Raw genomic sequence first — 16682 nt, 5'->3', positions numbered from 1 at the left:
CTCCAACAGCAACCCCGCTGGGGCCCTCGCCAGCAGGCAACGCTTCCGCGGTGAGCCACGCCCCCTTGCCCCGGAAGCGGAAACAGTTGGCGTTGACCCTTCCGCCATATTGGATGCTGTGGTGGAGGGTGGGGGGGGAAGGCGGAAGGAGACACCTGGCACCGGCTGCAGCGGCTCCGGCACCCGTGAGTAGTGGATTCCCCCTCCCCCGGGACAGAGGTGGGAGCGGGGCCCCGTGCCGGGCAGCGGCTGGATGCGGCCTGGGCCCCCGACAGCGGCCGCGGTGCCGGGGGTGGTGAGGTGTCCCCCGGGGCGGGGATTCTGGCACAGGGCGCTGGGACAGCCGGGAGGGGGCGCGTCAGGCGAGGTGGCGCGGGGCTGGGATCGGCCCTCGGGGTGTGACTGGAAAGGAGCACGCAGCTCCCTCCGGGCGGGAGGGGTTACTCTGCGCGTGGGGGTAGGCGAGGCGCTGCTTGCCCCGGGCGGGGGGTCTCGGGGTCTTCCCCCTGTGCGCCCCCCTAGAGCCGGGTGGGTGATTCTTCTCCCGCTGCCCACAGGGGCCGGTTCTAGTCACAGTTCGGGGGCTCCTTCTCCTTGGCCTCTGCTTCACATGAGCATCCGCGTTGTTTACTTATTCTCTTTACGGACTCCCCCCTCTCTCTCCTGCGTTGCCTCCTTTAATTAGTGTCAAGATGTAACTAACGAACCCCCGGTGGAGGTTTGTTTATTTCGTGACAGTGAGGCTGCAGGGGTATCCTACAGCTGCTGCTTTTATTTGGCTGGGAATGTATTTGTGACGGGCCAGGTGCATGAGGTAGAAGGGTAGGAACCACATCTGCTGTAAAAGGAAAACTTGCACTTTGTGGGAAGCAGAAGTAAGCTGCGATGCTTTAAAAAACTTGGGACCAACTGGGCTGCCTTGTTCCTTTGGCTGCCCACTGGCCCGTCTAACAGAACGTCTTAGGCTATTGCTCATGAAAGTATGTTCTTCTACAAGCACAGGGAACTGCATCCTTCTCTTCAGTTCTCCTTATTTGCTTGTTTTGTTGTTAAAGTCAGAAAAATTCCTTAATGTTCAGAGAGTTCTGGCCTATTTACACCGTGCATACTATTGGACTAGATGAATGAAACGCTTTCATTACACATAAAATAAAATAAACAAGGAAGAGACCCTGCTTTCTCAGAATTCAGGGATGGATAGTGCTTGCCTAGTAAACCAGAAAACGTAACTTCTTATAGCTCATGAGTGTGTAAGATTAATATATTTTTCAGGCAGAACAGTAATTTTATAGAGCTATATTTCATGTTGGTAGCACTCTGTTTAAAACTCTGAACTCTATTAAGTTCATTAGGCTAGTTTCAGTCTGCTCCCTGGCTACTGATTTATTTACAGTGCTGGATTTTGATAACCTCTCACTGTAAGTAAGAGAGGAATTTTATGCTCTGTTGTAATGGTGTGTTATCAAAATTAAGCCTTATTTCCAGTTCTCAGATATGAGATCAGAATTAGATCTGTAATTGTGAATCCTTTTCAAAGCAAATTTCACAAGACACACTTCTTGCGATACTTAGTCCTGGGGGAATTCTGCACCACTGTGCATATGCAAAATTTATGTCCCCCGCAGACTTCTTTGCTTCCTAGCAGAAAAATGACTTCCTGACGGTGAAGCAAAGGGAAGCCACAAGAGCAGTCATGCAGTCTTCCCCAGCAGTATATTTCAGGTGCCCAGGGCAACTGGCAGAGAGGTAAAGCACTTTGGGGTGGGGGATGGGACTGGAGAAGACCCAGCTCATGGCTGCTACCCTGCGCCAGGCTCAGCTGCTAGTCCTGGCGGGTTGGGGAGGATGGGACTTCCTCTTCCCTTGTATGGCATCCGGGGCCAGGTCAGACTAACCCCCAGATTCCTTCCCCCCCCCCCAGCTGCAGGAAGCTCTGCAAACTCCCCCACTTTCTGCACCCATCGCTCCTGAGCTGCAGGGGGAGGGATCCCTGTACAGAGAGCTGCTCCCCTATCTGCCCAACCCCCATGCATCCAGACCCCCTCATACCCAGACCCTCCCACTGAGCCTCACCCCCCCACGCTCAGAACCCCCTTGATGAGCCCCACTCCCCCTGGACCACCCAGATCCCCACCCCACTGAGCCCCAACCAGCTGCACGTGGATCCCCACTCTCCCAGGATTTGGACCCCCCACACCCAGACTCACCTGCTGAGCTCTGTTCTTTCACCTCTTCGCCTCCCCCCCCGCCGCTGAGCCCCGAGCACCTTCACCTGGACCCCCATGCCGAGTCCCATTATCATTGCACACAGAACATCCCAACAATCCCCTGTGCATCCAGATTCCGTCCCCCTGCACCTGGATTCCCGCTGAGCCACCCGCACCAAGATTGCCCCACACAGAACCCTCTCAACCCAAACCTGGATCCCCCCACACTAAGCTTCTCCACACTTGGATCCTGCCTTGCTGAGCCTGCCTGCCCACACCTGGTGCACCTGGCACGGAGGGGCAGAGCCCTGGGGTGTTTCTGGGGCAGGCCCAGTCCTTGCGCTGTCAGGGTTGGGTGCAGCCTCACTGCTGAATCTGTGTCCCAGTGGGGAGCTGCACAGTCATCTCCCACCTCTGTGCTGTCAGTGGCCTGTGCTCCCCAATGCCATCTTGGAGCCTCCACATTTATTTGACAAGTAAAATGTGCAGAATTTTAAAATATTGTGTGTAGCAACTGTAGTTTTAACCACTAAAGTTCTGTAAGTTTTGAAATATCGCTGCTTGTATCTTTATTAAACATTGTAACACATATAAGGAATATTATGTTACATATTTCAAACCTATGCCCTTTAAAATGCATTGAGAGAGGTTCATAACAACATGAATCAGGAAAATATACTTATTTGGTTTTAAAACTATTAATGTGCTAAAAAAGCTTCAGTGACACTATAGACATTCTGATTATCCCTGGAAGAATATTTTTTTTTAATCAGATGTTCATCCTAGCACTTTTCTTTTTGTAAATTGAATAATAATCACCACTTAATCAGATGTGAAGTTTTTTACTACCCATATTGCAGAAATCCCCAATCCTGCAAGAACTAGGTGTCTTTAACTTCATGCATAAGTGGTCCCATTGATTTCAACGGAACTACTAGGCCATGTCTACACTTACAAGCTTATTGTGGCACAGGTGTACCAATACAGCTATGCCACTGTAAGAGCACTCTAGCTGTGTTATGCCAACAGGAGAGAGCTCTCCTGTGAATATAATAAAACCAGCTCAAGGAATGGCAATAGCTATGTTGATGTGAGAGCATCTCCCGCGGACATAGCGCTGTGCACACGAGTGCTTATGCTGACAAAATTTATGTTGCTCAAGGGGGTGTTTTTTCACACACCTGAGCGATAAAAGTTTTGCTGACATCAGGGTGGATTTGATTTAAATCAAATATATTTAAGTCATGATTTAAATCACTAGTCAGGAAGACTCGATTTAATCATGGATTTCTACATAAAAGTGCATTCTTGTTGGTAGTTATAACTTTAATACATATTCTTCACAACTCAGATGTGGGTTTCATTTTTAGAAGTACACACTATAAATTTAAGTGATTTATGTAGAAAAAAATTCACATTAGTTTTACAGCTATATCAGAAAATAAATGTTTGGTTATTTCATTTACCAAAGATATTTGAAACAGCTATTTATGAAGTCATTGGGAGGTGAACTATCTCTAATTCAACAGGTTAATCATTTAATATTTGGAGGATTTTCTTGCTATGTTGTATTAGGAAGAGAACATCACCAGACAGACATATACATTGTTTTATTTAACTAAAACAACAACATTTTGTATTCTGGATCTTTTTCTTCAACAGCAAACATAATATTTTAACAAAACAAGCATATGAATTTTTTTATTTAGTTAAACATTCAAGTTTTTTAAAATCAGGTTTGTTTTTGTTAAAATTGTTTTTAATTAAAATAGTTAAATATTAAAAAAAAAAAATTAAATCGACTACGTCAGCCAGGTCAACATGAGAAACTTAAAATATTGGCTTCTGCAGCTAACTCAGTCATCTTCACCTTCATTTTCCTGTTTCTTCATAACCTGGAAAAGAAAAACAAGCTTTCCTGCTTTTTTGGGTCCCAAAGGATTTCTCATTTTGGAATGAATTGGTCTAAAGCAGGGGTTAGCAACCTTTGACACACGGCCAGGCCAGTTTGTTTACTTGTCGCGTCAGCAGGTTCGGCCGATTGCAGCTCCCATTGTCCACGGTTCGCTGTCCCAGGGCAACTGGAGCTGTGGGAAGCGGCGCGGGTGAGGGATGTGCTGGCCGCGACTTCCCACCGCCCCCATTAGCTTGGTACGGCGAACCGCAGCCAGTGGGAGCCGCGATCAGCCGAACCTGCCGATGCGGCAGGTAAACAAACTGGCCCGGCCCGCTAGGGTGCTTACCCTGGCTAGCCGTGTGCCAGAGGTTGCTGACCCCTGGTCTAAAGGAAGAATATTTTCGTACACTGGCAGAAGAAGAGATAATCTCATTTTTAACAGCAGTAGCTTCAACAGTCTCTGAATCCAAGTGCTTAAGTGACTTCCACCAGTTCACTGGTGTGACTGTTTTTAAAACATCATCAGCAAACATATATTTCTTGAATGGTTCTTATTCCAAAACTGGGTCTTCTTATGGCCTGCTACCATTATAGGTTTTCCTTTCTAGTGAGAGAATATGACTGGTATGGTAGATCTCAAATCAATTAAGGCTGCACTCAGGAAGACCTCAAGACTTCTGGAATATGCTGTTCAAACAGTTTCACTTTTGTTTCTACTGCCTGTCCCTCCCTTCTCACGTTTATCTCCAGACTTCTCCTTGTCCAGATCTATTCCACCTCCAACAATCTTCTATTCATTGAACTTTTTGAAACTTTTTGCACTTTTAGAGAGAGGTAAGGGATTGACTCTCTGTACACAGATTTGCAGATGGACAATAGGGTTGAGGTCTATTATTTCTCACCTCTATATATTTATTTATTTAAAAACATTTTTGCTGGAGACACAGATCCACAGCTTGAGAACTGAAAAACTAAGCATCTCTGATGGTGTTTTCTAGACTGAGCACTGAGTCCCATTGGGTAGATAGAAAGATTAACCTAAATAGTCTATACCTGTGGAACCCCATAAAATTGGGTCCCTAATCCATGAACTATTGGAATTCGTTTACAAAACTTTTCTTAACAATTACATGAATATATTGTCTTATACTATAGAATTAGAATTTATAATCCCTATTCCATGATGAGATACATTATAGCTCAAAGATATCTTAATTAAAACTATCTTTAGATAGTTTTTTCCCTCAACAAGCATTTTATCAAAAAAATCATTATTATCCACCCTGGCTGACAGAAATGTTAGTGTTGACATGGCCCTAGTGTGTGTAACTGTGTGCAGGATTGGGGTTTTAGATTCTATTGCAGATCTGATTTTCCAAGTCCCCATTGATGATTGAGTAGAAGCACATAATGAGAACATTAAAGATACTCAAATGAATATTGGTATCATTGACAGAAAGGAAACATTTCCATCGTTGTAGCCAATCTGGTTCTGCTTTAGATTCACTAGGTTTGAAAAAGTTTCAAAACTAATAATAAGGTAGTAGTAATAGAGGAAGTTATGAATAATAGCATTCAGTTTCTATAATGGTATTTCCTCTTCCCACCCTGTGGAGTTAACTGAAGAGAAGAATTTATTTCCTCTCTTTGGCCCTGGATATTAAAAGGACACTTCTGTATTGTCAAATTTTAGGAGACTTTCTTTGGTATACCTAGGATAGAGGTGGGGCTGAAGTTCTGGATTGTCACTATCAATCCTTTTACGTCTGATATTGTACAGGGACTCCTTCCCATTACTGATTATTGTTCCCATGTAAAAGAGGGATAATACATAGCTTTCAGATTTTTACCATGCACCCAGAGAGAAATTTAGAGTTATAACATTTCATAAATCTCCAGATTGTCATTAGGACCAAGAGCTTCCTTCCATCTATTTGTCACTATAATGCAGCATTTAATACAATTTACTGGTAATCTTCCTTGGTTTACTAATACTTCACCCATCTGTATTGCTTTAAGATCTTCAGGTGAAAAACACTCTCTAAATGTTAATTACTATAGAGCTGAAATTACTCCCATTATCCCATAGAGCAACATAGTCCTGCCCAGAGATGGGAATCCAGGAAGTAGTGTGAGGTATTACCTTTGGTGATGTGGCACATCTGCTGCTCAGATTCCATATGATTTTGTTTGTGTCTTAAAGCAAACTGCAGACCTTGTTTGTTTTTTGAGTGGAGGAGAATCCTAAATCAAAAATATTGCATTTATTAATATTGTTTTTCACCTGAGTTCTGGATCCTGTCTTTTACCATGTGAGAGGGAGTAAGGCAATATGAGATGTTCATTTTGGCAAAGATATGACAAACAACATCAAATGCTTCAAACGGGGCAGGAAAATGTTTCAGTTTAGGTGCTTATGATGCCAGCTCTTGGATGGAACCCAAAGTACAGAAGCCAGAATTGAATTTATCTAAATATGTAGTCACTAATTTTGGAAGGAGGGGGGTCTTAAATAGCTTTCTTAAATTTTGGTTTTGCAGTTTACCTTTAAAGACTAAAGGTTGGAGGGGGGGGGAAGGGGAAGGGTAGTATCACAATACATCATCTCCAGATTAATGTTTCCAGATTATTACTCTGATTTCTGGTATATCAAGGTGAGAATATCACTTAGATCTCTTGCCTCCGTTACTGTTTGTAATTTTTCCTAAAAATGTCTTGGATCCTTTCCTTCTCTTTGTAAAATATATTTAACCCTTTCCTTCCTTGATACTTCCCCTGAAATAGAATGGATGAATGTCCTGCCTTTAAAAATGTTTCACAGAAGATACTTTTTTGTTTCAAACAAGATATCAGATAAGCAAGATACGAAATCACACACCTGAATGCTGATGCATGTAAAGTGTCTTAAAGTTTCCCTATATTAAGTTCTCATTTTTAATATGTTTTCTGTATAAATGTCTTGTTTTCACAGCAACAATGTCCGAAGGGGACAGTATTGGAGAGTCTGTTCATGGCAAATCTTCTGTGGTGTATAGATTTTTCACAAGACTTGGACAGGTTGGTTTTATATCACTGGATTTATACAATTTTTTTTTTTAACTCGTGGCCTTTAGTTGCAGTAAAAGGAATAATTAAGTTACTGAGTACTTCAAACTCATTTTAAGGAAAATGCTTTTTGCTTTTTAAAAATGGATGGTCTCATAACCATGATGACAAATACATAATTTAATGTCTCTATCACTATTTGAATGTTTAACAGTATGTATGAATATTTATTACTGCATTAATGCCCTCAGCATGCTAGTTGTTCTCAGATGAGTAGACAGAAAGCTTCATGTAACCATAATTAATTCAAGCAATTACTGTTTGCTATTAAAAGCTAAAACTTTACGTATTACTAAACCATGAGTACTTATGTAGATTAGACAAATTTTTAAAAGTGACATGATTTTTGGATGCACAAATTTTTGGATGAACACCTTAAAGAAGCCTGATTTTTTTTTTTCCCTTTTATTGGTGGTTTTCAGCACTTTCTGAACATTTGCTCCCTTTAAGATGGTCAAAGTTAGACACACACATTTGCTAATGGTTTTTAAAACACTTAGAACATAAGTTTTCCAATAGCCATAAAAAATCTTTTTTGTCCTCTGGGTAACTCGGGCTCAAAATCTGATTTTGTAAACAGAAGATTTAAACATAACATTAATGGAAACTTATTTATGAAACTGAAAAAAAATCAGTTTCTCTAGTTACAACTTTAAACTGGCAGCCAGTTATACCAGTGCTTAAGAACCAGAAATTGAGTGACTAGAAATGAAAGTGAAATTTATTAGCAAAGTGTGACCTAACTGAGTAAAATATAAGCAAGTAACCAGTCTAAATAGTGCCAAGTAAACCCAAGTCTTAAAAAAATGTTTTTAATCTTTTAAACTATGATATTTAACCAAAAAATGTCCTTTAAAACTTGTGGTCTTTCTGACACTCATTTAGATTACTCTATAATAAACCATATTTGTGTATAAAACATTTTACATTTCATTCTAGATCTACCAATCCTGGTTAGATAAATCTACTCCATATACAGCAGTACGATGGGTTGTAACTCTGGGTCTGAGTTTTATCTACATGATTAGAGTTTATCTACTACAGGTAGGAAAACTAAATGTATTGCATTTGTTATGTTGTTTAGGATAACATTGTAACTTAAAAAGGAATACTTTTTTATTAGATTGAATAATCTATTTCACTAAAACACTTGCTATGAAATATTGAATCATATGGGTCAAAGTGAGAATATTTTAAGTTTACATGCATAGACGTGTAATGAAATAATAACTTCAAGATGGAAACAAGTTTGGTAGAATAAGCAGATTCGTAAACCAGCTACTTTCAGTGTCATAGTCAAGTACATATGCGTGTCTTTTTTTGGCTACTCATCTTTTCCCCAGGAAAAGCTTTGGTATGCTTTGTGTGAACTGAAAGTGCTTTGTTTTTTTCCTCCAATTAATAGCAATAGTAATTTGAGCTGCTACATCATAGTAATAAACTTTAGGCTGAAACACAGTCTTGAAAGGGATGGTTAAGGTTGGCTGTTTTGTTTTGTAGCAGGAGAAGGTGGGAAGCGCCACTGTTATGTTCTAATGAAACTGCATAATAAACTTCTTAAAACTCTCATTCATGTTTTAGCTTCCTATTTAAACCTTTGCATCTCATTCAAGTGCCAACATTCCTCTCCTAGTACTGAACCTATGAAGAATTTCTGCATTATCACTGGCAAGCAGCAGACTGCATCTCCACTAACCTGTTTTCTCTATTTTATGCCAATGCAAAATTCAGTTAAGCACTTTAGAACCAGTATTCCCAAAGCTGCCCTAAGCAAGAGTGCAATTCTTTTTTCGTTGCTCGGTGATATTCAAAGAGTAACATATTTCTGATAACTTCAGCAGTGTCCCTGTTTGAGTGCTTGACCTTCTAAAGATTAAAACTTCTAAGCCTGAAAACAATTTCAAAAATAATTGCAGGAGGCTGTGAAATTGAGTAACAGCATCATAACTGCTGGAGCACTTGAACTTTTATGTGAATTTTCTTTGGGTACTTTCCTAGTCCTGGTTTTCATATATAAAATTTGGCTGCTATTAGCTATAAAGCCCATACGCATTAGTATTCCTCTCCTAGGGCGCAATCTGGGAAATATTTGAAATGGAATGTCCTAAACTCTTACTGAGTTTTGTAGGAATTGGAGGCACTAAGTCTCTCATAGGAGATGACCTCTATGTGAGTTGAGGGCACTGGTGCAGATCAACAGGAACTGATAGTGCTCAGCACTCTGCAAAGTTATATACCATGTAAACTTAGAATCATTCAAAGGCTAATAAATTCAAGTGCCTATCTAATGAATACAATACAATTTATTCTGGTATTGCTGCCTTTGCAAAATTGGGAAGACAATGAATCAAGAGTTGTGGCAATGTTATCTGTATGTTAGAGCTTTATAATTTATTATTTTTTTTTCCTCAGAGGAGGACAGATTATTCAGCTGTAACTTCAGTTGAAAGAAATTATGCTCATATCCATGCATTGTGATGTAATCCTTAAATGTCTTTAACATTTGTGTTAAACATTTGTGTGTATGCAGTGTAGTTGTAACCATGTCAGTTCCAGGATATTAGAGACAAAGGTGGGTGAGGTACACCTCTACCCCTCTACAACGTGGTCGTGAGGAGCCAAAAATCCCTACTGCGTTATATGTGAAACGCCGTTATATTGGGGTAGCGGTGGCAGGGCTGCAGCAGAGATTTAAAGAGCCCGTGACTCCAGCCACAGGGAGCCCCAGGCCCTTTAAATTGCCGGCGGAGCCCCACTGCCTCAGCCCGGGGTAGCGGCGGCAGGGCTCCAGCGGTGACTTAAAGGGCCCTGGACTTCCCGCAGCAGCCAGAGCCCTGGACCCTTTAAAGCGCTGCCCGAGCCCTGTTGTCGCAGCCCCGGGGTAGCAGCAGCAGGGCTCCAGCGGTGACTTAAAGGGCCCTGGGCTCCCCGCAGCAGCCGGAGCCTTGGACCCTTTAAAGCACCGCCGGAACCTCCCTGCTACCATGCTATATGCGAACCCGTGTTATATTGGGCCGCATTATAGCGGGGTAGAGGTGTACTATCTTTTATCGGACCAGTTTCTGTTGGTGAGAGAGACAAGCTTTCGAGCCACATAGAATTCTTCTTCAGCTCTGTGTGGCTCCAAAGCTTGTCTCTCTCACCAACAGAAGTTGGGCTGATATTACGTCACCCACCTTGCCTCTCTAATGTGTTGTCATACAAACTGACAACTATTTCTAGAAATAACTGTATGTGCTGTCAGAGACTTGTTAGACTGTTGTTCCCAGTATAGTTTATTTGCTGCGAGTAACTGTTACTAACACACTTTGCATGAACGCTGAAATAGAAATCTAGGACAATGATATTTGATCTTATAACAACAAGATTTAAAGGACTTTATTTTACTTATTTTCTTATCAAATTTTTCTGGAAATGGTCTGTTGCAAATTGAGCTGTGGGAAAGTGAAAGTAGCTAGAAACATTCCATAGTAAATTTTTAGCTTACTCTGTTATAGTAAGGAACACTGGACAAAAAGGGCAGTTGGCAATTGGATCAGATCAGCATGGGTGGTTTTTACCTATTCACACAGAGTCTAAATACTTGGGTTTCATGCAAGTGGAGTCTTTTATCCATTGTACATCTACTGTTTTAAAACTGAGTCCAGAAAACTTGTCATTTGCAAATAAAAAAGTAATTAGGGGAAGAAACCAAAAACAGGTAAAACAATTTCTGCTAGTCTTGATAAACAAGTATTTGAAGCTGTTTTCTATGAATTTTTCAGTCTGACTTTTTTTTTTTTTGGTTTTTGTTCTTTCCTAGGGTTGGTACATCGTGACGTATGCCTTGGGAATCTACCACCTAAATCTCTTCATAGCTTTCTTGTCGCCAAAGGTAGATCCCTCTCTAATGGAAGACTCAGGTATAGTGGACATTACTCTCATTACTATAATTTTGAACATAAACTGTTTTCGAAATCACATAACCAGTTTCCTCTATCTTCACGTGAACCTTTTTTTGAGGTTCGAACAGAGGCACAGAAGACCTGTCTACACAGGCAAAACTGAGCTGAATTCAACTGAAAACACACACAGTTCTTAACATCTGTGTAAATACATCATTATTTTATACTGGTTGTGGTAGGCTACCACATGACCCACTCTCTAAAAGATATTAACATCTGTGTAGACACAGTTTAAGGAGGGGGTGGCGTTTTGTAATCAAGTAAGATTAGTTAAATTGAAAAACACATCTCCTTTGACTCAATTAGATGTAAGTAAAAAGTTATTGCCTTAAAATCCCAAAGCCAGTACGTCAGATGAGAATAGAATCCAAAAGTCCTGACTCCCAGCCCTGCACTTCAACTACGTGACCACAAAAGCTTTTGAGTAACTTCAATTATGTTACAGTCCAAAACCACAGCATGTACATTGAATGTTATATGAATGCATTGTAATTGGGAATTAAACAGATTTTTCTCCTATAGGTTATTCCTGACATTGCTTATAAGTGGTGGCATATGTAGATGTGTTAACATGTCTGTTCCCAACCAAATGCACATTGGGGCTTTAATGTAGCCTGAGATTTTACCTTTCCGTCTGTTTATGGTATCTGTTTTCAGATATTATTTTAAAATTACTTCTTCAGAGTGAAAAATATTTTTGAAGGCTGGAACTAGGTTAGATATTGCATAATGGTCTGGACTTTTCTGGAGATCTGGGTTCAAATGTGGTATCACTCTCAAAACAAATATTGTTTGATCAAGCATTAGCAACTCGTCCTTCCGTGATCAGTTTTACACAAATAGCAAACTTGAACTCTTGCAAGGAGCTATTCTATTCTGGCTTTGTATATAATAGTGACAGTAGGAAAGAACAGAATATTTACTAGACTGATTGATTAAGGGATGGTTTACCTTAAAAGATTGATTTTTTTAATTTGTTTTTGCTTTTTTTTATCCAGATGATGGTCCTTCATTACCCACAAAACAAAATGAGGAATTTCGACCCTTCATTAGAAGGCTGCCAGAGTTTAAATTCTGGTGAGTGGATACATGTGCCCATTCTCTTAAAAATAAAAAGCATTTACATGAATGTGTTAAATCAGTCACTTCCAGTGTGTGGAAGGGATTAATTATGTAATTTATTTTTAAGGCATTCTGCTACTAAAGGCATCCTTGTTGCAATGGTATGTACATTCTTTGAGGCGTTCAACGTTCCGGTATTCTGGCCAATCCTTGTGATGTACTTCATTATGCTATTCTGTATCACTATGAAGAGACAAATCAAGGTAATATGCTGAGATTGGATTGAATCTTCTTGAAGATGATAAAATGTCACTGCTTAAGAGTATCTTTCCATGTTGTCAGCCAAATGATCACCATGGATGTTTATCTGTGTATATACAGTATGGCCAATATTTTTAAACTTAAATACCTAAGTGTAGGCACTCCTCAGCACAAACTGTAATTGGAAATATAAATGCTCAATACTCCTGAAAATCAAATCCATTTAGAAACCTAGATATCAAATTGTTAGTCCCCTTATGTTCATTCTTCAAAGGATTCAGATTTATCAGAATAATATCTTCTGAAGTAGTAAATTTGGTGTTTATAATGGATAATATGCACCGTTCATCCATGGCATTTCTGCAGCATAATGTGCAAAGCAGACTATTGGGATCAAATTGGTGATGGGTGTTGTGAAAAACTTGGCATTTTAAAAAAGACAAACACAGCGAAGTATTCAGGTTGGCTTTGATACATTTTCTATAGCTTGTTGGCTTGTAAATGGAAATTAAAAATAAAGATTTTGAAAATGTCTCATTCTGAATTTTGAAGTAGTATATTTTGATTCATGATTGTAAAGTGAGGACTAAGGAATTTACATTAATACATTTATGCTGTTTAATCCTTTAATGATTAACCATCTTGACCATTCTATACTGTGTATCTTTTTTTGTAAAGTTCGAGGGTCAAACTCTCAAACAACCCCATTTAAAGTGTTCAGCATCATATATACTAATAAATAATACAGAAAAAAGTGCCATTTAAATCCTTTGTGTAGCTTGTAACTGAAAATGGCATCTTATGTTGTTGAAGTTAAACAAACATTGTAGATCTTATCATTGTAAATTAGTGATTATACTGAAGAGCTTTGTGTATTGTGACTTAAACTGCATGTTATGGTGTTTTGATAGAAATATTAGATCTGTCAAACAGTTCTGTTCAGCAACTAAACTGATGTCTTTTTGTTTACAGCATATGGTAAAGTACAGGTATATACCGTTCACACATGGCAAGAGGAAATACAAAGGGAAGGAAGACATGGGAAAGACCTTCGCTAGCTAGAAGTTGAATTGAGCCTGTTGACTGACTCTACATATAACTACAAGAACGGTTTTGAGCCATTGTAACAATGCCTTTTTTCTTCATATAAAGTAATTAAGAGGGTGGTGACAAAGCAGTTGAATTTTCATTTTAAGAGGATGTTTCTATTTTTTGTCTGAAATATCAGTTTCTTGAAGAAACTGGCATTCTAACCAAATTGCATTGGGTTAATTTATCTTTGATAAGTTGGAGAGTCTTCGGTATCCCATTGATTTGGGATCATGTGTTGCTTTCAAGGTCCACTGTAATCATTGGGGAGGCTAATGGTTACAATTAGGTTTTTTTACATAGTGTTCCTGCCCAGTATGACCCTGAAATGCTGTGCACATATGTGGAGAAAAATAGTAAGTTGGCACACGTGATGCTGTTGTCTGCTTCATAATTGTGTGCTAAGTTCATACACGGGTCTGATAGGCCTTAATATATGCAGAATTTCAGCCAACAAGGTACATGCATGGTATCGCTGGAGTGTAACCAAGTTAGTAAAGAGTAGATGGGTTTTTTTAACAAAAATCTTAAATTCTGTTTTTTGCAGAAAGGAAATAAAGATTACTATAGCTCATAAGGAAACTCATTTGTGTTAGGTTCTTATGCCAGTTTCGCCATTGCATCTCATGGCAGATGCTGAAAGTGGGCTCATTCATAATGACTCAAAACTTTGTTCTTAAACTATCATGATTTCTTTTGAGGGCCTGGAATTATAAATATATATATTTTAATTGTTATTAGTTGGAGAATATTTTGACTTGTTTCTTTGATACTTAAGGTTTTTTTTGATTAACTTAAGTTTGCTTCATGCAGCCCCTTAAGAACACACCCAAACTGGCCATAGCAGACAAACGTTGTGGATTTTAACAGCTTTTCATTTTCTATGAAAAATATAGAAATAAATGACCTGCATGTAAACTTTTTGATGTGATACAGCTACAAACAATTTTATTAAGTGACTTTTTAATTCCAAACTTTATTAAAAGACAGTTGTCCCCCTTTCTTGTTTTAGTCATCTTTACATGAAATATATTGGGCTAATATTTATAGATCTGACATTTTAAATGGTGTCAACGCTTACATTTTCCTCTTTTTATTCAAGTAACACATTTACTTAGTTCGTAAGAGTTTATTCAGTTGAATTATATTTCAGGTGCTAGGATGAGACGAGTCCTTTGAATGCACTACGTAGTGTAGCGGCAGCTTCAATAGATTCTTGCTATGAAACACATACAAAGGAACCCTTGTTGTTTGCTTGTGCAGAATGAGAGCCAATAGGAAACCCTGTACACCATTAATTAGATTCAGCCTGCTGTAATCTTGAAAAATGTCCTATGGTTCTTTAACTAGCATTGTGGAAAACAGTGTGTTTTTTTTTATAAAGTAAACTTGTTCAATCTAAAGTTTCATGCAAACGTGATTGAAAAATACCATATAACCATAAGCCCTTATCAAATGCCAATCATGAACACTGTTGCTGCCAAGAAAAACTAAAAGCCCTGAGTTTAAGAAACTGCCTTACAATTTGCTGTCAGTTTTTGTAGTTTCACTTATGACTGTGCCTGCAAATCAGGGAGATATGTAAAAATAGTAATTATCTTTGTATTCATTTACCTACAGAATTATTGGAGGCACAAAATAAGTGGCTGGTTGACTCCCTTTCAACATCAAACCTTAAAGGTGAATTAGAGACTTATCTATTAAAATTGTAAAAAAGGAACATACTTGTAATTGCAGATTTGAAATATAGTTCCTTTGCTCAGCTGCTGTTTTTCTGTCAGTGGCAGCTCAAGATCAATACCTTTTTCTTTACTGTTGTAGGTGGGAGTGGCTTGCCCCCTATGCGGTGAGATTTTAACGATGTTCAAATAATACTTAGTATCCCATGCCCAGGCACGAACAAGTCTAGAACATGGTTTCTCTTAAAAATAACAAACACACCACCTGTGCAGTGGTTGAGTGAACTGTTCTAAACTGTTTAAGCAGGCATCTTCTTAAACCACTTCTAAATGTTTTCTTAGTGTTAAGTTATATGCCTTCATCAATTATGGCCGAAGAAACCTAGATCTTGACAGATTCAAGAATAACTTTCTAGTGCAGATTGCAACTGCCTTCTTTCTTGGCAGCATTATCCAAGTTCTACCATCAGTAATAGCTTGCTACATGTTTCTATGTGTAATTAAATGTGTTGACAATGATCTCTAAAGCTGCATATGCCTTGAGTTCTGGCTCAGGCCACCTTTCTCCCTTTGCTGTATTGACAGTTAAGTTCAGGTGAGGTTTTCCTAGGAAGCCTTTGATATGAAAGGTGGGAGGGTAGGGACAGTGTATTTCACGTCTCTCACTTATCCAGCAGAGTTAAGTGTCCTGTTCTTCTGCATATAGCAGTACCTATCTCTTCTTTCAGGCTTTCTGTGTATGTGAGGGGAAGGAACCTAACTGTGTGGGAGTTTGTAGGGAGAGGTTGTCCACAACTCTTGCTATATGTTGCCTATATGGCCAGGACCTCTGCAGTATAATTATTTTAACAGAAGTGCTCTTAACTTAGTATGGATTCAGGATCTAATAAGGTATTTTCCAAGGCTTTTTTTTAACCTTTAGAAGCTTCAGTGAAAAGCTTATTTTTAAGTAGTTTGTTATGCATGTCAAAGACTTGATGAATTCTGGATTTTTTCCCTCAGAGCATGTGAATAGCAATCTGAGTTGTACCTTTAGCTATCATGCAAGAGCAGAAAGATGAACCACAACGTTTGATTGTTTTTCCTCCCAAACACTTTGCTTTTTGGATAATTGAATCACTAATGATTTCTCGAAAAAAATCTTAAGCAGTGATGCTTTTGTAAACATCCCTCTTCGTTTGCGCTGTAAAATGTGTAATCAGCAAAGTTGATAGTGCCTATTGCCAAAAGGTTCTGGGTAGGAGTGTGATGTTTACTAATCTTGTATTTTGGACAATGGAAGATACCACTGCAGTCTGTATATATAATGAATTAATATAAATTCTTCATGATTATTACAGGAAGTGTCCATTACTGAACTTGTTCCCACAACTGTACATTCAGTGAGCAATTTTAAAACTTAGTGTATACAAAAGCATTCTGTATGCTGTGTAAAACA

The 16682-nt window shown here is 39.3% G+C and overlaps 1 protein-coding gene across 1 annotated transcript; it reads left to right on the top strand.

Moving 5' to 3' along the window:
• Nucleotides 1–53: 53 nt before the first annotated feature.
• RER1 (retention in endoplasmic reticulum sorting receptor 1) lies at nt 54–16581 on the top strand. The gene is made up of 7 exons (XM_044996141.1): nt 54–185; nt 7076–7161; nt 8149–8253; nt 11012–11111; nt 12152–12230; nt 12343–12478; nt 13449–16581. The coding sequence occupies exons 2-7, from the start codon at nt 7081–7083 to the stop codon at nt 13536–13538; spliced, it is 591 nt and encodes a 196-aa protein (XP_044852076.1). The 5' UTR covers nt 54–185; nt 7076–7080; the 3' UTR covers nt 13539–16581.
• Nucleotides 16582–16682: the final 101 nt, after the last annotated feature.

Source organism: Mauremys mutica, chromosome 21 (genome assembly GCF_020497125.1).
Source record: "Mauremys mutica isolate MM-2020 ecotype Southern chromosome 21, ASM2049712v1, whole genome shotgun sequence".
NCBI lineage: Eukaryota > Metazoa > Chordata > Testudines > Geoemydidae > Mauremys > Mauremys mutica.
Note: the sequence above shows the minus strand (reverse complement) of the source record. Positions and strands in the feature narration are given on the sequence as shown.

What these genes read in the sequence shown, in the direction of transcription:
- RER1 (XM_044996141.1), top strand. Translation starts at nt 7,081, where the DNA reads ATGTCCGAAGGGGACAGTATTGGAGAGTCTGTTCATGGCAAATCTTCT. An exon ending in TTTTCACAAGACTTGGACAG is followed by an intron (nt 7,162 to 8,148) that starts GTTGGTTTTATA and finishes ATTTCATTCTAG; the next exon opens with ATCTACCAATCCTGGTTAGA. An exon ending in TTAGAGTTTATCTACTACAG is followed by an intron (nt 8,254 to 11,011) that starts GTAGGAAAACTA and finishes GTTCTTTCCTAG; the next exon opens with GGTTGGTACATCGTGACGTA.